At 39.6% G+C, this 24,773-nt stretch overlaps 1 protein-coding gene across 1 annotated transcript in view; it reads right to left on the bottom strand.

Moving 5' to 3' along the window:
* Positions 1-24,773, bottom strand: part of ALOX5 (arachidonate 5-lipoxygenase) — a 98,469-nt gene that overhangs the window by 22,827 nt on the left and 50,869 nt on the right. Inside the window, exons 8-10 of the mRNA XM_082268002.1 lie at positions 23,752-23,955; positions 20,316-20,402; positions 12,029-12,207 (exon numbers count right to left, since the gene is read on the bottom strand). Of these exons, the coding sequence (XP_082124128.1) occupies positions 12,029-12,207; positions 20,316-20,402; positions 23,752-23,955 (470 nt within the window). The remainder of the gene's footprint in view (positions 1-12,028; positions 12,208-20,315; positions 20,403-23,751; positions 23,956-24,773) is intronic.

Below are 24,773 nucleotides of genomic sequence, written 5' to 3'. Positions count from 1 at the left end.
TAGGTTAGGGGCTAGGATTAGTGTTAGAGGTTAATATTAGGGATAGGGGTTGAGGTTACTTTATTTTATTTTATTTATTTTTATTATTATTTATTTAAGATAATTATTATTTATTGTTTATTTATTAAATATTATTATTTATTTATATTTAATTATTGCATTTGAGTAGAAAAACGCTCAGGAACGCGTCACAAAATGCGCTAAAATACTCAAAAAGTTACAAATCAAGCGTCTCAATGCATTTCTTTGGAACAAAAAAATGCTTCAAAAACACACCAATCTGCCCGATTCGAGCTACAAAAAAGGATACAGAACTTTTTTGCGCTTCAGGTGTTTGGCTTCAGGCGACTTTTAGTAAAGATGTGAACCATATCCATAGAGAATAATTGATTTTTTTGGAGCTTCGAGCTACGAAAAACCCTTAGGTGTAAATGGAGCCTTAAAGTCCCATATACTGCTCTTTTTAGTTTTTGTAGTTGTATAGATAAAACCCTTCACAAATAAAATAATTAACATAATAATAATAAAAAAAAAAAAGAAGCTGGTTATTCTTGTTGTTCTTTTGCATTTTGGTATCTCTCTTTAAAGACCTTTGGGCCAAGCTTTTTTTTCTATGTATAACATAAAAAAAAAATTTAAAAAAATGATAAATAAAATATAAATAAAAATTAAATCCCTTCAAAACAAAGCTCTTTGTAACCTGCAGCTTATTTGTACAAAAAACAGAAAAGCGCCTGTAAGTGTATTACTTTATTATACAGAGATATATACACCCCTTCAGATAGGATGGAAGGATCTCCTACAGGTGAAGAGTGCAGCCACGCCTATGCAGAGACCGCGGTCAGGACAGAAAGAGATGCCAGCAGCATCCTGATCATTCCGGGTTCTGTGTTGAGCCACAGGGTGGAATGTAGCGCAGGAGGAGTGTGTGACGTCACCTAGGATGCAGGACATGACACGTTTCTGAGCATGCGTGCTCCTTTATCAAGCTTATCCTTAAAGGCCCGTACACACGTACCGATCGTCGGCATACAAACGTCGGTGGACGAAGGATCTGCCGATTGTACGCGTGTTAGTATGGTGCCTCCGACAGATGTCTGCGCACAATCCGCGGACAAAAGTCTTTCTTGCAAACATGAAAATATTTGTATGCCGACACCAGAACGGACGATTGTTCGCCTGTCAGTACACAATTCGGCCGACAGACCGCAGATTTGCAAGACTGGGCATGCTCAGAAAATAGAAAACACAGGGAAAGTTAACCATTACATGACATCACTTCTGCAGTCGGCGGACAAAATTCTTGTGCTGTCCTTGTGCTGTCTTTGCACTTTTCAGCAGACACCGACATCCCGGGGAGAAAAGAGGAACATTTGTATGCCGACCATCGGTACGTGTGTACGGGGCTTTACACTCGTGGAATTGCGTCAAACTTCGGTACTTAAAAATCTCCATAGGCTATGCTTTAAAATTTTTTACAGGTTACTAGTTTAGAGTTATAGAGGTCTATAATTATTGCTCTTGCACAGGCGACCTGGTAGAGGCATCAGAGGGTGGCGGGGAGGCGGAGTCCCCTCCCACCGCCTGTAAATACAATCAAGCAGCTGAACTGCCGCCAGCAAAAAAAAATTATATCTGAATTATGCCTGTAGCTACAGTCATCATTAACCAGTTCTGGAACGGAATGATTTGCCCCCTTAATGACCAGGCCATTTTTTGCGATTTGGCACTGCATTACTTTAACGGAAAATTGCGTGGTTGTGTGACGCTGTACCAAAATAAAATTGATGTCCTTTTTTTTCCCACAAATAGAGCTTTCTTTTGGGGATATTTGATCACCTGTGCAAAAAGAGAGCGACAATTCTGAAAAAAAAAACAACAACAATATTTTTCACTTTCAGCCATATAACATTCCCAAAATAATAATTAAAAAATCTAATTTTTTCATCCTTTTAGGCCAATTTGTATTCTGCTGCATATTTTTGGTAAAAAAAAATGCAATAAGTGTATTTTGATTGGTTTGCGCAAAAGTTACCACATCTACAAACTAGGGGAAAGATTTATGTCATTTTTATTTATTTATTTATTTTTTTATACTAGTAATGGCGGCGATCTGGGATTTTTAGCAGGACTGAGCCATTGCGGCAGACAGATCAGACCCCTAACTAACATTTGTTACACTTTTGGGGGGACACCAGTGACATTACTACAGTAATCAGTGCTAAAAATATGCACTGTTACTGTACTAATGACACTGACAGGGAAGGGGTTAACCTAGTGGGTGATCAAATGGTTAAATGTAAGCCTAGGGGAGTGTTTACTATCTGTGGGGGGAGGGGCTTGTGAAATGATCATAGAGATCTGTGATCCTATATAGAAGGATCACAGGCGCTCCATGATCATTTCAGAGAGAAGAACGGTCGGCTGTGTTTACAACAACAAACTGTGATTCTCTCTCAGCAGGGAGCGATCGCGGGTGTCTGGAAGCAATCGGTGCCACCAGCCCCGTGCATCGGTATCCCCACTGCCTAGTAGGGGCGGGAGCGCGCCGCCGGTGGCAAATGCTTACTCCCCAGCTCCACACATGCGACCAATGTAGTACTATGTCGGTTTGCGCAGCCGAGCCAGCCTGCCGCAGTAAAACTGTGGCGGGCTGTGGGCAAGTGGTTAAGAGATCTTCACTCAAACCTAAGGAAGTCATATGATGGCCAACGGTATGGAAGTAGTTAAGGGGGACCCCTCATGGGGCCCCACCTGGCAAGGTACCCTGGCATGTGGCCTGGTATGTGGGGGCCAAATGCCCATATCCCCCCTTTTCTGGCCTGCCAGGCTGCATGCTCACATAAGGATCTAGTTTGAATTTTTGGGGGAAACCAATGTTTTTTTTTTGTTTTTTGCATGTATTTTTAGGGGGAATCCCACATTGATTTTTAAATCTATATCTGACCCTCGTCTAGGATCTGGTATAAGTGAAGGTAATTCTCAACTGTTTGTGGCAGAAGTTGTCATTTGCTGGAAATGTAATCTGCATTATTTTCTTTGTATAGGATAGTTTTGTTGTAGTAGGTTGTATGCATCCTACAGATGTGCCACTTCACAGGTAGATTAAGGGCACCCCCAGACATATTGGAATGATTTAATTCCAAATGTACCAAAATCCTATAAAGGGCAGAATATCTAAAGCCACACAGATAAATTAGAAATAGCATTTTCCCTAAGTTCTCAAAATAAAAGATGATTATTTATGAATAATATACAATGAATTAGGCATATAATATATCAATGACTGAAAATGTCTGTAAATATTTTACACTCCAAAGACTGCTGCTGCTTATCACTCAAAAAATATATATAACAACAATACCACAGTGCGAGAAACAGTGCAACACACCCAATATATAACAAGTGTTATCACATTTAACTAGTAAAATAACACATGTATAACTAAATAATTAACAGCGCTTGCTGAATAAATAAATAAATATATAAAAATAATAAATACATATTTAAATAAATAATAATAATAAAAAAAAAAATATATATATATATATATATATATATATATATATATATATATATATATATATATATATATATATATATATATATGTGTGTATATATATATATATATATATATATATATATATATATATGTATATATATGCATATATATATTTATTTATTTATTTATTTATTTAAATATGCAATATTTAAATAAATTTTTTGCAATAAATGTGCAAAAATGTGCAGAAATGCAAAGAATACAAAAAAGTATCAAATGACATAAATATTAAATGTCCAAATATTATCCAACAACCACTGCAAATGTGCTCAAACTGTGTTAGTGTTCCATTAATTTCTTGTTGTAAATAAAGTACTCAACGGTGCCAAGGTTCCACACTCCCCTCTTGCACCCTACTCACCAGAAGTAAAGACCCTCTATTGGGTCAAATGGGGCAAATTCGAGGTGAGGACAGGGTCCTGGGCATCTGGTCAATAGTGTCCAAGCAACATGCTCTCTTCAAATGATGGATACTGATTCCTTACCGAGCTCAACCCAATTAAAAAGGATAAATCATAGTGAAGTACTACATAAAAGTTTTATTAATAAAATGTAGGCAAGAATACTCATAAACGAAACAGATGTATTAGGCAGTCAAACAAATGGCAAGCTTCTTCCTGTAACGCCATCTCCTGCATTCCACCGGGAACCAGGAAGTGACGTAGATGGTTAGGGTACAGTGGAAGTAGCGTCAACGCGTTTCAAAAACAGAAAACCCTGGCCTAGAAGATTATGATGGGATATGGCCCCTAATGATGGTATGGTTGGAAAGGAATTGGAGGGTGAGTGATATTCCTTTTTCAACCACACAGAAAGAAAATTGTTACAATTGATTATTTAAAGGGAGGGAAAAAAAATATTAGAAGAAAATATAACAGTTTTGATGGATAAGATGGTCCCACTACAAGAAACAAGCGAATACAAAGAGAAAAATAAATCATTACAGGAATTTGTAGGGAAAGAGGATAGGGACACACAAAACAAAAAATGTAAGAAATACAACAGAGGTACAAATGACTACAAACATAATAAAGTATATAAATGGCAAGAAGACAAGGAGAGTCAAGTAGGGATATCAAGAGCATCTACAGAAGAGAAACAGTACAAGAAAGACCAGATAGGAATACTGGGAGACATTATATACAATATAACAAACCAGAGGAATATGCAAGTACACCGTGACTCCACAATATCATGTCCCAGTCCAAAATAGGTCTGAACCATTGAGAAATGATCACCGATACTCAGAGAGGGGGTTTTCCAAGGAGGGGTTATGGGGGCCCACCCTGGAGAGGAAGAGGGAATCCCAATTACAGGGGGAGAGGAGGGGGATCACACTCACACAACTACAAGAGAGGAGGATTGGACTCCATGGCACCACACAACATCTCAGAACACGCCCAGGGAAGCATAGAACCAGAGGATGCAGGAGAGGCCAGAGGAAAAGAAAGAGAAAAACATAAGGAAAGGAATTTTTAATCTCAGTGATGCTTCATTCTAAATCATGCTATGATTTGCACCTGATAAGAACCTCAATAAATTTGAGGTTTTTATAGACTTGCAAAAATTCATGAGAAAGATGAATATCAAAAAATATTATCACACAAATGATTCTAAGGGACAGATGGTTGCTAGTATATACACACAGACACAGTTGTGGAACAAATCAGTGTTTAATCCCAAGACAAAGAATAATGAATTTAGTGAAGTATTCAAAACTCTAGTGGAACAAGAAAAAGAGGATATGAAAATTGGACCTGGTAGACGACAAAAAGATTTAGAAAATGGAATTAAAATGCTAGAAAAGAAAAAGGAAGTCATAATACGACCAGCTGACAAGGGAGGTGGGTTAGAAGAACAGATTGGTAGGAGATCAGGACACATATGAAAAACTTAAAGGAGATCCCTCCAATAAAAATAGGGCAAAACTGAATAAACTTATTAAGAAAGCACAAAGGGAAGAGTTTATTAACAAAAAATAATCTAGATATCTAGTTCCTGATGCTCCTAGAATGCCCTTGATATATCAAATTCCCAAAGTTCACAAATTGAGTACGAAACCCCCGGGCAGACCAATCATCAGTGGGATAGACTCCCTTTTCACTAGACTAGGTGAATATCTGGATTGTTTTCTCTAACTTTTAGCCCAACAATTTCCAGCGTATCTCCAAGACAGTGAGGAAACAAATTAAAATATTACAGAATATTAAGGTAAAGGATCACTACATTTTGGACAGTGTAGATGTAAATTCGCTTTATACAAACATACAGCAACACCATGCTATTGAGGCGGTGGCATGGGCCTTGCAAGGGACGGATTTAAAAGAAAAACAGAGGGAATTCCTGCTAGAAGCCTTACAATTACCAATGAGTGCCAACTGTTTTTGGCATAATGGCATTTTGTTTAGGCAAAAAAAGGGGGTTGCAATGGGAGCCAAGTATTGCCCTATCAGTGGCTAATAGTTTTATGAGTCGTTGGGAAGACGAAGCCATTTATAGTAAGCATAAGCCAGAATTAAAGTTATACAAGAGGTATATCAATGATATCCTCATTGTATGGGCAGGATCACGAGATTCTTTTCTTAATTTTCTCCAAGAAATGACGAACAATAGATTCAATAATACTTTTTCAGAATCTTTTGATACATAGGCTGTCAACTTTCTAGACTTGGTCATCTATAAACATGATACATGATTATGTACCAAGACCTTTTTCAAGGCAGTTGATTGAAATGGTTATATCCCCAAAAATAGTTGCCATCACCCCAGAAGGCTCAATGGAGTCCCCAAAAGCCAGGTTATAAGAATTAGAAAAAACTGTGATAAGGAAGAGGACTATGAGAGCCAAGCTGCCACCATCATAAATAGGTTTGGAGGAAAAAGGGTATAAAATAAAAGAGCTTTATAAAACCAAAGATGAAATACTAAGTATGAAAGACAAAAAATGTTGGAAACTAAGGAGAAAAATACTAACACAGAATATGGGTTGGCCTTTATGACTGTTTTTTCTAGACAATAAAAGCAGTTGAAGAGAATTATACAAAAACACTGGCATATACTTCAAAAATATCAAATAATAAGAAAAATCTTGCAAGAAAAGAAAAATACAATTTTAATATACTAAGCCCCCCACTGTGAGAAACAAGTTGGCTTGAAATGTGGTCGACCCACCTAAAAGAAACTTAACTTTTTTGGACCAGGTGGGTTTTTTCACATGTCGAAGATGTATGGCTTACAGAGCTATTCTCAATAGACCGAGGAAGACCACACACTTTTAATAAAAAAGTAATGGGAAGTCTTATACCACCTTAAATGTCCATGCAAGCTCCAGTATGTGGGGAGGACAACATGAAAGTTAGGAATCAGACTACGAGAGCATGTTGCCAACATTAAAAAGGGATTTAAAAATCACAGTTTATCTAACCCAGGAATGAGCAAACTATGGCCTGGCGGACCTTTTAATCCGGCCCGCGGATCGCTAGTTAATTTACAGTGGTGGCCGGTCCTAGGCTTCAGTAAAGGGTGGACCCGGGGCGCAGAGCAGTGCGCCCGGTGCCCACCCATTGTGTGACAATAGCGAATGAAAATTCACTATTGTCACACAGATCCTCCTCCTGGCCAATCAGGAAGCGGGTCTAATACCTGCTTCCTGATTGGCTGCAAGGCAAACCCCATGCCATTGGCCTAAGAGGAGGAGGGAGGACTCGAGGAGAAGCCGCTGCTGCTGCAGGTAAGTGCACTGGTCTCGGGGGGGGGGGGGCACGCACGCTGGTCTCTGCATTGCAGGGGGCACGCGCGCTGGTCTCTGCTTTGAAGGGGGCAAGAACGCTGGTCTCTGCATTGAAGGGGGCACGCACGCTGGTCTCTTCATTGAAGGGGGCACGCACACTGGTCTCTGCATTGAAGGGGGCATGCACGCTGGTCTCTGCATTGAAGGGGGCCAGCACGCACACCTTAATTACTGAAGGCCCCTTTCACACTTTTCTGACCTCTAAGTCACGCAATTTTTACAGCGTTTTTTGCCATCTACTCTTGGTCCGGCCCCTGGGTCCAATATATGAACCCATTGCGGCCCTCGAGTCAAAAAGTTTGCCCACCCCTGATCTAACCATTTCAGATTGGTTCACAATAGAGATTTCATGGTGCTCAAAGTCTGTGGAATTAATAGGGACCTGCCTAATTCAAGAGGAGGTAATCTGAAAAAGGGTACATCCCAAAACGAAGGGAAATGGATTTATTTGTTAAATACGATGAGCCCCAAGGGATTAAACATAGAGCTAGACCTCAACTGTTTTATATCTCATTGGTAAAATCATTTAAATTTCACTTCCCATTACTTTTTACGCATCACACATTTTTATACATTTTTTCTATTTTTATTTTTCATTTTTTTTTCATTTTATTTTTCTTTGTTTTTTTTCTTTTTTCTTTTTAGTTATTTTTATTCTATTTATTTTATTTTTTATTTTTATTTATATTTTTTTATTTACATTTTCTTCATTACTATTTTAAATTTTATTTCTATTTTATTTGATTTGCATTTAATATTATTATTATTTTTAATTTATTTATTTTTTTCATCTCTATTCTCATCCTCATTTTTGTTAGTCAATTTTTTTCATATACATATGTATTTATTATATTTTCACACACACACACACATATATATATATATATATATATATATATATATATATATAAAACCTTCTAGATTTGAACTTTAATGAGTTAATTTAATGGCTTATAATATATATCCTGTGTCCATGGCCCATGCGCAACAAGATATATGCACTTGAAAAATATTTTTATCTAATGTGTCATTATTCATGTATTTTAATTAATATATCTAATTATAGATGTTTTGAATATGGTGTAGAATTCTTACATTATGGAGTATGGTTTACATTGGGTAGGAGGTGACTTAGTATATGCTTATCGTCTCTAGCTCACAAACAGGAAGTCATCCATTTAGGGTGTATATTTAATGCGTGCACACCCAACAGGAAATTAACGAGGTCATGTGACCACCAGAGTTTGGCTATAATAGACCGCTGAAAAGCTGGAGTCTATGTCTGTGAGAACACCCACTGGGAGGAGCGAAACGCGTCGCCATGGTTTCTGGCCTTTCAGCAAACGTCACTTCCGGGTCAGTGGAATGCATGCGGAAGTGTGGTGGAATGCATGCTGCTGTGTTCATAGCGCTATAGAGTTACCAGCCACCAGTAGCGCAACTAACTATATTTTCTACATGCGATTTTTCTTCTCAAATATTGTAAGTGCAATTCCTTTATTTACATTGCATTAAAAGCTTAAACTTATTACACTATTGTCTTCCATTCTGAGTATTGGATATTAGGAGATATCCAAGAATCCCTACCCACCAAAGTTACCAGCCAAAGCCTGACAGACCCCTATGCAGTATTGCCTAGGGGTCCACATTGTCTGGTAAGTGAATCCACTTTGGGGGGGTGTGAAGCACATCCACTTTGCACAAAAGTCACATGGACGTTTTGGATTAAGAGCACTCTTCACACATTTTCACTGGACACTTGCTTGTTTATGTAGTTTTTAAATTTTAAAATTTTGAACACGTTTTTGATCATTTTTGTTTTCTTCCCCATATAGTTTTATGTTAATATGGACTCAATGTATTTGTTTAACAAACAACCCTTCTCATTTTGTTCACACATGGAATTTTACTAGTTAAATGTGATAACACTTGTTATATATTGGGTGTGTTGCACTGTTTCTCACGCTGTGGTATTCTTATATATATTTTCTGAATGTGTTAGGCATACCAGTACAAGAAACTAGTGAATGCTTCCACTTCCCTGCTGGGAGGGACCCTTTCTCTGTGTGGAAGTAGCAGTCCCGCTGTAGAGGTTCAATTCACACCCTGCTAAATTTAGTACACACTACTAGATTTATTTTTAGTTCAACCCAGCAGGGCTAAAAGAAAAAAAAAACTGACAGCTACGGAGGAGCTGGTGTCCTAACCATGCGATGTTGGTACAGTGATCTCCCCTGCTGAGCTATTGTGTTCTGAAAGGGGGGTGACCCCCCCCTGCCAGAACACTCTGGTTAGCACTATCAGCCATTAGCAGACCTTTTCAAGTCATCCCCTTTTGACAGAAGCCAGTCCAACCAGTTGCAGTACACACGGCCGATGTCGTCCAACGTTTGGCCCGTGTGTACCAGGCTTAAATCAGACCTTCATCTATCCAATCAACAGGGGGTAAAATCTGTGCTATTTGCAGAGCTATAGATCTGACCCAGCAGGAGCCATGTAGGACTTTTGACTTTTCTCTAATTGGGGTACTTGGTCCCTTGTTTCACTTAACCCTTTCGTAGCCACATGCGTTTTGGGGATTTTTGCACACATGGTAAAATGCACATTTTTGGGGCTGTAGATTAGTTAAAACCCCCAAACATTATATATTTTCTGAAAGTAGGGACACTAGAGAATAAATAAGTATATAGACCCCTGATGTCGCCTTTGAACTCCATTGCATCTAATGGAGCCGCTGGCAGTGGGTGGGATGATGGAATTCAGCAGAATTAGTGGAGTGGAGTGGATTGTTTATAGTCTTTAGTGAAGTGGATTGTTTAGAGTCTTTAGTGGAGTGGAGTGGATTGTTTATAGTCTTTAGTGAAGTGGATTGTTTAGAGTCTTTAGTGGAGTGGAGTGGATTGTTTATAGTCTTTTTTTTTTTCAATTCTTTTTATTTCAATATGTGCATAAAAACGAACATTCCAAACGTCCTTTAAACAAAGGGACAAAACAATATAAAATAAAAAAATTATACAATATCCAAATAATTATCTGTTTACTTAGTATTCATAATCTCTTTATGCCAAGGTATATCCATTTAGCTTAATTGATTGCCGTTGTCCCGGCGTGCCCCAACCCCTTGCTCCATTGCATTCATAGATTTATTTCCTCATCATACTATGTGCATCCCTCTATATCCTCTTAGTTATCTCCTTATATTCAACCATTGGTTAATGTTGATTGACTCCAATTATCCCAAATTTTATTATATTTCGTTGAGCATCCTCTATGCATATACAATACTTTTTCAAATGGTAAAATCTGATTTACCGCTCTTATCCAGTTCTTAACAACAGGGGGCTTCACTAGAATCCACTTAACTGTGATTGCTTTCCTTGCCATAAAAAGCGTTTCTCTAAGCATTATCTTGTGATATCTAGACCATGTTATTTCATCTAATATACCCAGCAAACAGGTTTCTGGGGTCAAAGGTACAGGCATATTCAGGACAGAGGATAATATTTGAATTATTTCCTGCCAGAATCTTGATATCACTGGACAAAACCACATAGTATGTATAAAGTCTGCCCGCTTAGCATTGCATCTCAAACATTTAGGAGATGCAATGCTTTACATTGCATAAAGTCTACTTGGAGAGAGATATGATTGATGTATTGTTTATAGTCTTTAGTGGCGTGGAGTGGAGTGGATTGTTTATAGTCTTTAGTGGAGTGGATTGTTTAGAGTCTTTAGTGGAGTGGATTGTTTAGAGTCTTTAATGGAGTGGATTGCTTAGAGTCTTTAGTTGAGTGGATTGTTTTAGAGTCTTTAGTGCAGTGGATTGTTTAGAGTCTTTAGTGGAGTGTAGTGGATTGCTTAGAGTCTTTAGTGGAGTGGATTGTTTAGAGTCTTTAGTGGAGTGGATTGCTTAGAGTCTTTAGTTGAGTGAATTGTTTAGAGTCTTTAGTGGAGTGGATTGTTTAGAGTCTTTAGTGGAGTGGAGAGGATTGTTTAGAGTCTTTAGTGGAGTGGAGAGGATTGTTTAGAGTCTTTAGTGGAGTGGATTGTTTAGAGTCTTTAGTGAAGTGGATTGTTTAGAGTCTTTAGTGGAGTGGAGAGGATTGTTTAGAGTCTTTAGTGAAGTGGATTGTTTAGAGTCTTTAGTGGAGTGGATTGTTTAGAGTCTTTAGTGGAGTGGATTGTTTAGAGTCTTTAGTGGAGTGGAGAGGATTGTTTAGAGTCTTTAGTGAAGTGGATTGTTTAGAGTCTTTAGTGGAGTGGATTGTTTAGAGTCTTTAGTGGAGTGGATTGTTTAGAGTCTTTAGTGGAGTGGAGAGGATTGTTTAGAGTCTTTAGTGAAGTGGATTGTTTAGAGTCTTTAGTGGAGTGGAGAGGATTGTTTGGAGTCTTTAGTGGAGTGGATTGTTTAGAGTCTTTAGTGTAGTGGATTGTTTAGAGTCTTTAGTGGAGTGGATTGTTTAGAGTCTTTAGGTTGATCTGCATTGTTGGTAAATTCAGTTATGCTGATAGAACACATCCAAAACAGAATCTGATGTTAGAGGTCAACTTTTCATTTGTGTTGTGCTTTCAGTACACATTTGTTTCAAGCAAAATCATTCATTTCCTAAGAAATAAATTCTAGCAAGTAAAAAAACAACCTGCTAAAAAGTGATACAATATTTGAGTTTTCTTACTTTAATGTGGCATCCCAGACCTTGATTCCATCATCTCTGTAGAAATAATATGGTATTTCTTCCTTGTCTTCCATTCCTCTCATCTTTATTGCATGTGGAAAACAAAGAGACTCATACGTGAACTCATTCATGGCTCGCAGTAACAGCTCGACATGTCCACCACCTCCTGTAGCATTGGCCTGTGATATAAGGAAATATAAGTAGGTAAGAGGCCATTGTGAGAAGCCATTGACATTATAGAAAGAGCAATTCGTCTCCAACCTGTCAGTGTGGACCCTTAAAGGAGGTTATTTGTATCTTTCTAAAATTTATTTTGACTATTACCTCGTGAATTGTAATGCCTAAATTCCACCATATTTTTGTTTAGTTTTGAATATCTGTTTTTGGGACAGTGAAATTTACCTAATAGAACAATACAAAGGGGTCCCCAGGAACATTTAAACAAGCCAGTTAAAAACCCCAAAACAATCTATTTTAACTTCTCAGGGTAAAATTGGATGATTTTGTTACATACGTTTGCAAATACATGTGGAAGCCATGCTGCCATATTAGGGCACCTCTAATGAGTGTGGTCTCTAACTCTAGCCTGAGTTTCTCACCTGTAGGACATACAGTATATAGCAATGCACAAACAGAGAGCAGGCTCCTCTGGAGGCAGCCCTTTCCTCTTTGAAGATTCACCAACACACCAGAGGCTCAGTCATCACCTTAGGAAGTCATCAGCTGAAGTTTTTTCAGGATATGTCTGCTTAAAGCGTTAGTAAAGTCTTGTTCATTATTTCAAAAAACGGTCCCCATGCAGATTTAGGTCATAATGTATTATTATGCACTGCATACTAGTACATTATGACAGACTTACCTGCAGACAGACCCCTCCCAGTACTGCGCTGTCACAGCTCTTGCTGATCTCTGGCGGCTTCCATCTTCATCTGGTCTTCCTTCTGGGTTCCCTATCTTCAGCTGCTTGAATGGCCAGGTCGCAGGTGATAGATGAAGTCCAAATAGGAAAGACCGCTCCAGGTGGGCTGGGTATCGGGTGCTGGTCGGATCCGTCAATCCAAGATCATATGAAGCAAAAAGAGATGACCGCACTCCCATGTAAATCAAAAATTGGAGTAAATTTATTCCACATCAAACAATAGGCAACTGGAACAACACAAGTTGGCAATGAGTAAGCGACATCTCTAAGTCGTGTAACGCGTCTGCCTTTGTGTCCTGCATTCACAGTGTGTTGTTCCAGTTGCCTATTGTTTGATGTGGAATAAATTTACTCCAATTTTTGATTTACATCGGAGTGTGGTCATCTCTTTTTGCTTCACAGGTCGCAGGTGATGTCACTCCCACAAATGCGCACAGGAGTCACATCACTGCGGTACAGAGAGCGGGCGGTAAATGTGGTCTGAGCCGTGCATGTGCAGCTTAAATCACATTACCTGCTGAGAGGTGGGGGGGCATTTATGACAGAAGAAACCTCTAGAGTCTCTTCTGTTATGAAAACCCTGCCTGTCAGCAGATTCTGGGTTTCAGGACTTTACTACCACTTTAAACTCAATCACAGTCATTTAAAATTACTATGATTTGCTCTCAGCAGCCAAGGCCTATATTCAGGCTATGTGGAAACGTGCATGCCCCCCTACAGTAGCTCATTGGCAGGCGAGAATTGCAGAAATCCAGGTTATGGAAAATCTTACCGTGATTCTAAAGGAACAGGAGGACAATATTGGAAGATCTGGACTCCCTATTTTATAGGGATCAGCCATCACTTGCATCCCAATTTTAATAGTTCTTCAGGGCGACTGACCGAGCAAATAGTCCTTTTGTCTCCTACTGTGCACTTTGCACCTCTGCTTGGTCTATAATATCGACTTTTTGGTCTTGCATATAAATATATAAAAATTTCTCTGAATTTGCCAATCGATACTTTTGACTATCCTGTGTTTTGTACTGTTGATAAGGCTTGGTATACTTATTACTGTGTTTTGGTCAGCTGAATCAGTGACTGTTATGCACTGAAAGTGATGGGATGTAACTGCTGTGCCAAATTCCTTGACAATAAAATAAAGTTTAAAAAAAAAAAACTGCTGTCTTGCTCTAGGTAAACATTAGATCACTTACCAAAACATACAGTGTATGAAACCTGCTGCGCTAAAAGATTAAAATTAACTTATAAATTGATCAAATTTCAAGTGTCACCAAACAAATAAACTCTATGAAGGTGCGAACTGACCAAAAATACAATGTGTATAAATTGCATTCAATACAAATGCAAGTCCAACAATCAATGTGAAATTATGTGATCAACCGATCACTAAGGCTCCATTCACACCTGTGCGTATCATTTTAGGCGTTTTTTTGGGCTTTTTTTCAGGCGTTTTTCAGGCTTTTTTTCATGCCTTTTTGGCAGGTGTTTGGAGGCAGGCATTGATGTAGCACTACTCCCTTGGGAGCTGCTGGTTACGGATTCCCCTGGGTTACCCATAGCAACAACTAGCATATTCTAAGTGCTCGGCTCAGTCAGAAAACAGTCCAGGGGTTTTGGTTTTTTGTTGATTTATTTGAGAACTGGGATAGGAGAAGGGATGAGTGGGATACTCCCACTAAACAAACTATGCACAATTGCTGGGACTTCTGTATAATGCTGAGTGCGGCAAGGCCGCTGCTTCACCTTACCACTTTAGTGAAGAAGAATTAACTGAACTGTACTGCACTGTGAATCACTCTTCAGGGTCCTACTCGGCACCCCCTTTGTTCCTACTCTTCAGGGTTATAAACGGCACCCCCTTTTACTCTGACACTCTGTGTGAGCTGGCCCCTTGATCCTCTGACTTCACTGGAGTGGCCCCCTTCCTGGGCAGACCCTTTGGCAAGTCCCCTGGTACTAACGGACACTGTTTTTCCCGGTAGACTCTGCCAGAAGCTCCACTGTCAGCTCTACTGGATCCTCTGCAGCTCAGCTCCAAACCTGGTTCACTAGGCCGACTGCCTAAGACCACTTTCCTCATACAGCAGGAGGAGAGACCAGCCATCAGCCTCCTCCTGGGACTCTGCTTCCCGCCAAAGACGCCCTGTCACATGTCCCCCCGGCCTTTATGAGCAATTCCAAGATGCACTGCAAGTGTGCCCTCCCACTGGGACTTTCACAAAAGCATATGTGTCACTGGCCAGGTTTCCTCCACTGTCCAACAGGCTCCCCTATTGGATGCAGTGGGGAAACTCCCTTAGACCCAGTGAATCACACCTAGGAACATGCAACAGACAACCTAATAGATCAGGCTCCCCTGATAGGCAGAAGTAGCATAAGATGCTTTTACCTAGCACCTACCTATGAGGGTGCTACATCGACATCTAACAAAAACACTTGTAATCTGCCAAAAAAAGAAGCTCATGTACTTTTTTGAGCTTAAGGCATTTTGCTACAGGTGACAAAATGCTCAGATGTGAACAGGGGCCAATGAAATGAATGAGATTTTGCTTGTAGGGCGTTTTGAGACTTCAGAGATGAGCATGAGATGATATGAAAAATGCTCAGGTGTGAACAGGGCCTTAACAACAATAAACATAATTAAAGAACATCACATTCAGATAAATTCATATTTACTCATGTCAATCAAGTGTGTAACACTTGACTGAGTAGAATTTGGGATGGGCACTGATATGTCTCAAATTGCAACTCTTTCACACACATATTCACTCATAATCCATGTGAACTTATCAATAAATGATTGATGTAAAAAAAACAAAAAAAAAAACAAACAATCGATGTTCCCAATCAATCAATAAAACAATAAATATCAATAAAAACCAAGTTCATATAAGTTTGTGTTCCCTTCTGATCCATGGAAACTTATCTATGACTAGTGTTGAATTTAAAACTCCAAGGAGAAATATGAATCCAGAACACACAGGACAGCGACCAGGAATTTCCAATGGGTGTATGCTTACTTTAAAATTAGGCTCTTATTACCGGGTCTAATGAAGCCTCAAAACAATCTGGGGACCTGAGATGGCTGCTATAGGCAGGGCAGCCATCAGAAATTTTGGGGCCCCTTACACCCTCTGGGCCTGTCCACCAACATTCTGCCGGGCCCGCCCTCTGGCCGTCCCACCAAATCCACCCACTGGCCATCCCACCGAGTCCTTCATTGCACCCACTTTAATTTTAGCACTCTTATAACTTAATATATGAAAATGAATCCAATCCAGCAAAGAGACATCCCCATATATTCAGCAAAGACACATCTCAATCCTATAAAGAGACAGCCTCATTTATTCAGCAAAGAGACAGCGCAATTCAGCAAAGAGACATCTCTTCGGCTGCATCGGCTTACTCTGTGGCCGCCCTGTTTTAGCAATTGCTAGTTACTACAACAACTCAGTCTCGTTGATTGGGGCCTGGGTGGCCGGGCCCCTAAGGGGAGCTGTCCCCCCCCTGATGGCAGCCCTGGCTATAGGTGTGTAGCCAATAGATATGGAGGTATTTACAGCAGGCAATAGGACATTCCACTTCAAAGCAAAGTTCAACTCAAAAAAGAAGAAAGCCTCATAGTATAGCCCATGAAACAAATTTTACTAAAAAAAAAAAAAAGTATAAAAGAAAATAAAACAATGTTACATATGTCACAAACAATATTACATACGTTTGCAAGTACAAGTGGAAGCCACGCTGCCACATCAAGGCATCTCTAATGAGCAAGGTCCCTAACTAAACTATCTGAATTTTCTAACTGTGGGGCATAGAGTATACAGCAATACACAAACAGAGGCAGCCCTTTTTTCCTTGAAGATATACCACATCAGAAGCCCAGTCATCAGCTGAAGACTTTCAGGATATGTCTCATCAAACCACCATGAGTCATTTACTAAACATCAATATGATGTGACCTTCTGATCTTGGACTGAGCAAATGAGATTACTTACTTATACATGTCTAGAGATGTTGTGAGATGTGGTAGATATGCTATTGTTGTGGAAAGTAGGTTTCACAGGCTTTGTTACACATGAATTTAGAGAAGAGGACTCCTACATCACAGAAATTAGAACTTTTTTCGAACAAGGAGCTAAACATACAGAATGTATAGTGATTCTGCAAAAGATCTCTGGGAATAAAACTTCAAAACTCAAGAAACTTGGGGAGACAGCTTAAAAAAACAAAACAAACAAAAATATTAACAGGGATGAAAAATCCTAGACTTAATTACCATGTTCAAATGTACCCAAGGCCTTTTTAAAGAGCTGGCAAACTTATACCCTCAAGGACTGTATGATTGACAAGGGGACATCAGCTTGTAAGCAGATGCTTAATAAGGTACTGTTGTTGTCTGTGTTAATTATCTTTTTGGGTTAGGAGTATTTTCTGCTGGGTTAGTTGCACTATTTAGTTACTGTGCTCAGCAGAAGTGGTGCTGCCTGAGAGGTAAGTGTAAACCTTGCTGTTCAGGTTCTCCCAGGCTTTTCTGAGAAGTACCCCCCTTTTCTGGACAAAGCATATAAAAAGGGAAATTCAACGTAGGTCAGTATTGTGGGTTGCTCTCAGCATGGGAAGAGAGGAAGAGTGCTGCTGAGGATGTATTTCTCACTTTGCTACATTTACCACCTGTTATGGGAGCCCATTCGAGTTCCAAGGGATAAGGATTTTGCTGTTGAAATGGACTCATTGTCTAAAAGATTTTCTCACCTATTTAAGGTATGACCACCTCATGGGGCAGAAGAGTGCACCGGGGACAGGAATGTACAAGAATGTGTATGGAAGATGTTGCTGAGAACTGTTATCTGGTAAATTAACTACTTCAGTAAATAACTTTCTTGTGAAGCCAATCTGCCAGAGCTGACTTCATTAAAGGAGTATGTGCATGGCATATTAAAGAACAGAGCTTGGAAGAGGGATGAAGAGAAGTCAGTGTGAACACATTACAAAGGTCTAACTTGCAGTGGAAGGAGAAGAGGCTAGACTGCTGTTGCTAAGGGCAATCGGAGTAATGTCAGGTGCTTAAGCAGCCAGCCAGTGGGAGTCATGGTGACATGACATAGGTGACCGAAGGCCCAGGTAATGAGGAGATTTGTGAGCTTGGCCTCCTCCTTAGCGACCGGTGCCCCACCTACAGGGACCAATATCGCAACACAGGGTATCCCAGGTACCTAGTCTGAAATGTCACAGGGGAAGAGAAGATAGTGAGAGGCCTCAGGCACGTAGAAGCTCAGGAATACTTTAAGAGAGGATGTCTTGTGTCAGATAGAAGTCTCATAGTGTCATTGGGAGTGAAGTGACACGTCAGGCTGTGCTAGTGGTGTGAAGTACAGGCTCTGTGGTACCCCTGTGGAATTGCTGCATCCTTTGAGAGAAGTTACAAGAAGTTAAATAAAGAAAAGGGGTTAACTTTGTAAGAAGAACCCAATTGCTTCTAAGAGTGCTGCCATAATGCAAATTTCACGCAACCGCAGCCTTAACCACTTGCCGACCGCCGCAAGTACATATACTGCGGCGGTCAGCCCCTCCTGGGCAAAGTGACGTATGGGTACGTCACTCGCCCGTGAGCCAATAGGGGGCGAGCGTGCGCCACCGGAGGCGCGCTCCAACCCCCGCTCGTTCACTGTCATCCCCGCGTGAGTGACCGGCGGCTCGGATGTCCGCCGGCCACTCGCGATCTCCCGCTGCAGAGGGAGAAAGGCAGGCGGCTGATGTAAACAAAGCTGCCTGTCATTCTCCCTGGTGTAACTGCAGAGATAATACAATCCTGCTATGTAGGATCGTATGTCTCTGTGGTTACATCAAAAGCCACGCCCCTTTACAGTTAGAATCACGCCCCTAGGGACACACTTAACCCCTTGATCACTAACAAAGTTAACCCCTTCCCTGCCAGTGTCATTTTTACAGTAACAGTGCATATGTATAGCACTGATTACTGTAGTAATGTCACTGGTACCCCCAAAAGTGTAAAAAATGTCAGACAAGGGTCCGATCTGTCTGCTGCAAAGTCGCAGTCCTGCAAAAAAAAAAAATCGCAGATCGCCACCATTACTAGTTAAAAAAAAATAAAAATAAAAATGACACAAATCTTTTCCGTAGTTAGTAAACGCAATAACTTTTGCGCAAACCAATCAAAATACGCTTATTGCGATTTTTTTCACCAAAAATATGTAGCAGAAAACAAATTGGCCTAAAATGTTAAAAAAAATTGATTTTTACATTTTTTGGGGGGAAATTTCATATAAAAAAAATGTGAAAAATATTGTTATTTTTTTCAAAATTGTCGCTATTTTTTTGTTTATAGCGCAAAAAGTAAAATTCACACAGGTGATCAAATACCACCAAATGAAAGCTCTTTTTGTGGGAAAAAAAGGAAGTCAATTTCATTTGGGTAGAGCGTCGCACGACTGCGCAATTGTCCATTAAAATCACGCAGTGCCGAATCGCAAAATAGCCCCTGTTAGCCAAACATTTAGAGTGGAGTGTGCTAGCTTCTAAGTCGAAATGCTGCCCTAATGAGGATTTCAAAAGTCGGCCTCTTTCTCCTTTAGTTAAAGGCACTAATGAGCGCTACGAGTGAATCCTCCAATTGGGCGTGTTGAGCTCCACTCACAATCTACATTAGAAAGAACAAAGATTTTTTTTTTATAAGTTTAATAGAGGTTGACTCTATAAACAGGGCACTGTTCCACAAACCTGTTGTCAAGCATCAGTAAATATGCAAAATCTCCATGTCTTACCTAGCACACAATCCACCCTTAGTGCAGTTGTGGTGCCTGCTGGGGTAGGGGCTGATGAGTCATGTGAACACTAACCAGCCAATCACTGACTATGTCTAAAAACACTTTCTGGTGAATGACAGTGCTCATGTAACCCTGCCAGTGGCAGCTACAGCCAGTACCAACAGCTGGGCAGAGTCTGGATCATTTTTCTGCAGTCTAGTGTGTAGCACAGCAGAGATCTTGGAAAAGACTAACATCCATCTGAGAGTTTTTATTGATGTACCGTATAGAGAGACTCAACCCTGGTTCCTTCATGCAAAGGTGGCTCTATAGTTTGCTGCAAGAGTAAGGAGCCACCCTCAAACAGGAAACCTTGGACAGCAGTCATGGCACCATCTTAATCTGGAACACACCGGTAAGGATTAAAAAATAAAGAAGCTGCATACTCAGTAAATTATTACATCAGCTGCAGAAAGTGCTTAAAAATAAAAAGGTTAAATGTCAATTTAAGGATTTTTTTTTGTTGCAACCATAATAATAGAGGTATTTTATTACTTTTGAGTAAATACGCTTAGTGATTAGGATGAAAAAGAAACCTTACCTTGTCAAACAGACCACATTCACAAATGAGCTGTTCCCGTGCCTTTGTGTTGATTGCTATAGTGAATCTCACGTGAGGTATCAGCAGCTGAAATATACAGTTAATATAGCATTGGAATTATTTGACAATTTATTATTAACCCTTAAACAAGCAAACAAAGAGAATTATATTTGTTTTCCCAAAAAAAAAAAAAAAACATTTAACGTTTGTTACAAAATACTGTATACTTTTTCATCTTTCAAAAATGAGATATGGTATTGTATTATTAGAAGTTTTAGTGCCATAAATCAAGAATGCAAGTTAACAATAATTATAAATATAGTAAAGCTTTATTCTAAAGCATGGGTGCTCAACACGTGGCCCTGCAGCTGTTGCAGAACTACAAGTCCCATGAGGCATTGCAAGCTGCTGACAGTTACAAGCATGACTCCCAAAGGCAGAGGCATGATGGGATTTGTAGTTATGCAACAGCTGGAGAGCCACAGGTTGAGCACCCATGCTGTAAAGAATACCCAATCAGTCACAAGGAAAATAAAAAACAGAATTTTTGCTTGCACATGATTGGATGATGGAAATCAGCAGAGCTTTTGCTCTGGGGAAAATTAGTGCAACTGCACTTGCAGGGTGTCTATTTGCCCTTAGTAAATCTACACCATTGTACATAGCTCCCAACTGTCCCTGATTTGGAGGGACCGTCCCTGATCTGGAACAAAGTCCCTCTGTCCCTCTTTCCTCCTTATTTGTCCCTTATTTTGGTCTGATCTATATAGTTGTATATAAAATGCACTTTTTATCTTTCAAACCTTTCATCCAATTTCTAAATTGCTGAATTTGTAAATTTCAAAAGACCTTAAAAAAGGAATAGTAGTGGTAAAAAAAAGCACTTGTGGGATTAACTAATCAGTTTTTTTGTGTTATTCTCATTTAAGGGGGTGCAGCAGGGGGTGTGTCCTATGCCTACATACTTTTTCTAGTAGATGTACCTCGTTTCCATCTGAAAATGTTGGGAAGTATGCAATTGTATAACATTATGCACCATTCTGTATTTTGTATTCTCTGCTGTAGATTGCGATTGGCTCCCGCTGTTGTCAGTCACAGTAAGGAGGTAGCAGGAGGCATGGCCAAGCTTCACTCTGTGTGTCCATGAACCTGCACAAGTGCTCCCATAGCAAGCGGTTTGCTATGGGGACACTCAGCAGGGGGGGGGGGGAGCCAGGGGCGCCGACGGGGGACCTGAGAAGTGCTGCTCTGTGCAAAACCATTGCATAGAGCAGGTAAGTACAAGAAAAAATGCATTTACAATCAGTCAGGATCAGAAGACCTAGCAGCTTCAAACTCAAGGCTGGGTGAGATTTGCACATCACTGAATGTAATGCAATGACGAAACATATTGAGTCTTTATATTCCAGAATAAAAATCCAATTAAACTGAAAAGTTCCATTTTCTCTCTGGGGTGTCTTTTACAAAATGTGTGAGCTCTTAAAAGTATGCTATCTGAAAGTTAATGTTTATTAGAAAACATTGGATTTATCAACAGCCTAAGAATAAAATAGGAGCTCAGTATGTAAATCTCCCTTGCTGAACATGAATACATTCAACGTTGCCTGGAAACCACATTTGCAATAAACACAAAGTACACATTTATATAACCACAGGTTCCTTGGAATAAAACCATTTTGCATTTGTCTTACTGCCAGCTGACTGTGTCCCAAGTTATGATCGTACTGTGTTTCATGCATTTATCTAGTGAAAGTGTATCAGTGGCTATTGTTCTAAGTTCTAGCTGCTGTGTTTGTATTTTATCATCATAAACCATTCTTTTGAATTTCTTCCAAAACGTGAAAACATTAAGATTAAGAACCCTGGACGGTGACAAAGGGTTTCAAGGATAAATGACCTAGCTGTAGACAGACAGCTACCCAAGAATGAGGGGCAACAAAAATACATAGCAACACAAAGTACCACTGTTTCTGTTGTGACTTACTCAACATGGTGAAGCAGAACAACTAATACCTTCCAACAACATGTAAAATCCCTGTAAGCCACAGCTTGTTCTTGGAAAAGAAAAGGCTTGCTCTATTACATCTTAAGGGTATCACTAAATGGCCTAATCCTTGTCTGAACATCACATTGAGCCATACGATTGGGCCTTTAATAGCAAACCTAAGGTCTAAACTACATGGAAGAATATGATCTCTTACTGGGATATACATTGACAAACCATAACAATTTGACCACTGACAGATAAAAAGAATAATATTGATTATCTTATTACAGTGGCACCTGAAAGTGGATGGGATATATTAGACAGCAAGTGAATATGCTGTCCCCGAATTTGATGTGTTGAAAGCAGAAAAAATGGGCAATTTTAAGGATTTGAACAATCTTGACAAAGGCCAAATTGTAATGGCTAAATACTGGGTCAGAGCAACTTCAAAATTGCAGCTCTTGTGGGATGTTCTGGTCTTCAGTGGTCAACCTTCAAAAAGTGGTCCTAGACATGCAAAACCTGCAAACCAGCGACAGTGTCATGGGCAGCCAAGGCTCACTGATACACGTAGGGAGCAAAGGCTGGCCAGTGTAGTCTGACCAGGTAGAAGAGCTACTATAGTTCAGATTGCTAAAAAAATTAATTCTGGTTCTGATAGAAAAGTGTCACAACATACAGTGTATTGCAGTTTGTTGTGTATGGGGCTACGTAACCGCTGACCAGTCAAGGGGCCCATGCCGACCCGTGCCTACAATGGACACATGAACATCAGAACTGGCTCACAGAGCAATGGAAAAAACGTGGTCTGGTCTGATGAATTCAAGAATGGTTTGGGGAACACAACAATGAGTTTGAGGTGTTGATCCATGGATGCCCCGTCTTGCAACATACAGGGCTTAAAGGATCTGCTACTGATGGCTTGGTGCCAGATACAACAACATACCTTTACAAGTCCAATGGAGTCCATGCCTCAACAGGTTTTGATGGCTGGTCATAATGGTATGGCATAATGTTGGGGGGATGATTTGTACCTATTCCAACATTAAACCAGCATTGAAGTGGAGCACAAAAAGAATAGGCAAATGCGCCTCATTTGTGCTCCAAAAATTACATGTAAAGACCTGACAGCTGCACCATACTTCACTGCTCACATACACTCATACATATTGAAAGTTTTGCTTGAGTAGTTTACATTTAATTAGTAATTTAGAAGGACCTTGGTAGTAGACATGCTTGCCCATAGACTACTTTAGCTGTCCTCCTAATTCAGCCTTATTAGCAATCACCTTTTCTTCAAAACATCATAATCAAAGGGTTACAAATGAAGCGTTGGCAGAAACTGGTTAAATCGCAGTGGTAAGAAATTGCAGGCTAGGTCTTACATATTGTGTATACATATACACACATTCAAAAAAAGATTTATTGGAGTAATTTCAACTGTGTTACCTTAAAAACAGGGTGAACAGCTGGTAGCTGCCGATACATGGCAATAGCAAAAACTTCTGTTAGGAGATGAGACCTCAGGAGATGGGACACTGTTTGATGGACATGGAAATCTGATGACCTGACCCATATCTTGGCTAGCAGCCAATCATGCTCTGCATCTGATGGCAAAAAGATTGGATTTTCAGGTCCAGGCGTTTGGTTTAGCTGCAGAGCATAAAACACATTTGGAATGTTAATATATTCTGATGAATGTACTGTAGATTAACTGAACATTACTTTGACAATGCTTGAGATTTGTTTAATAGTGGGACTAATACATTTATTTCAAAGAAACTTTATTTTGCATAATTCTTGTATCTGTTCACACTAAATAAAGTATTTTAGGATAATATAATCAAGAAGTGGTGAAATTATCCTTCCCAGGCTGATACCTATCCTCGTGTCATCACACATTATTTCCTTTAGTTTGTTTGGTTGTGTTCCCAAGATTTACATCCTTGCTTTAAATGTACCCAATGGTGTATGGTTAATTTGATTACCAATGGATTATTTGCTGTAACAGGAGACTTAAAGTGTATCTCTGGGTAACATATATATTTTTTTAATTTAAGAGTAGGGAAGGGTTATACCCTGTATAAAGTTTTTACTGATGTCTGTATCGTCATTAGGGACAACCCTTTATTTATACTGGTGACCATTGTCATATACAAAGAAAGGGAGGGGAAATCCAAAATGTTAGTTGCCCCCAGAAAAAAAGGAAAGGGTATATCTTTCATTGACCCATGACCACATGTCTAGGCATTTGACCAAATGAACAGTGCCAAAGTGAGATTGGAGCAGCATTTTCTTTATGTATCCATCCAAGAAAAACAGTTATAATTGTTTTACTTATATATTAGAGTATTGGTAATGCCAATCATGGTGCGCTGTTCATAGTCAACCACATACTGAAACTTTAAGTTTTATGTACTGTAGTTATTTAACAAAAATATTATCTTTGCCTGAAAACATGTAAAACTCTT

Source organism: Pelophylax lessonae (genome assembly GCF_965119305.1).
Source record: "Pelophylax lessonae genome assembly, chromosome: 9".
In the NCBI taxonomy this organism is placed as follows: domain Eukaryota; kingdom Metazoa; phylum Chordata; class Amphibia; order Anura; family Ranidae; genus Pelophylax; species Pelophylax lessonae.
The sequence above is the reverse complement of the archived record's forward strand: the minus strand, read 5'-3'. Positions and strand labels throughout refer to the sequence as shown.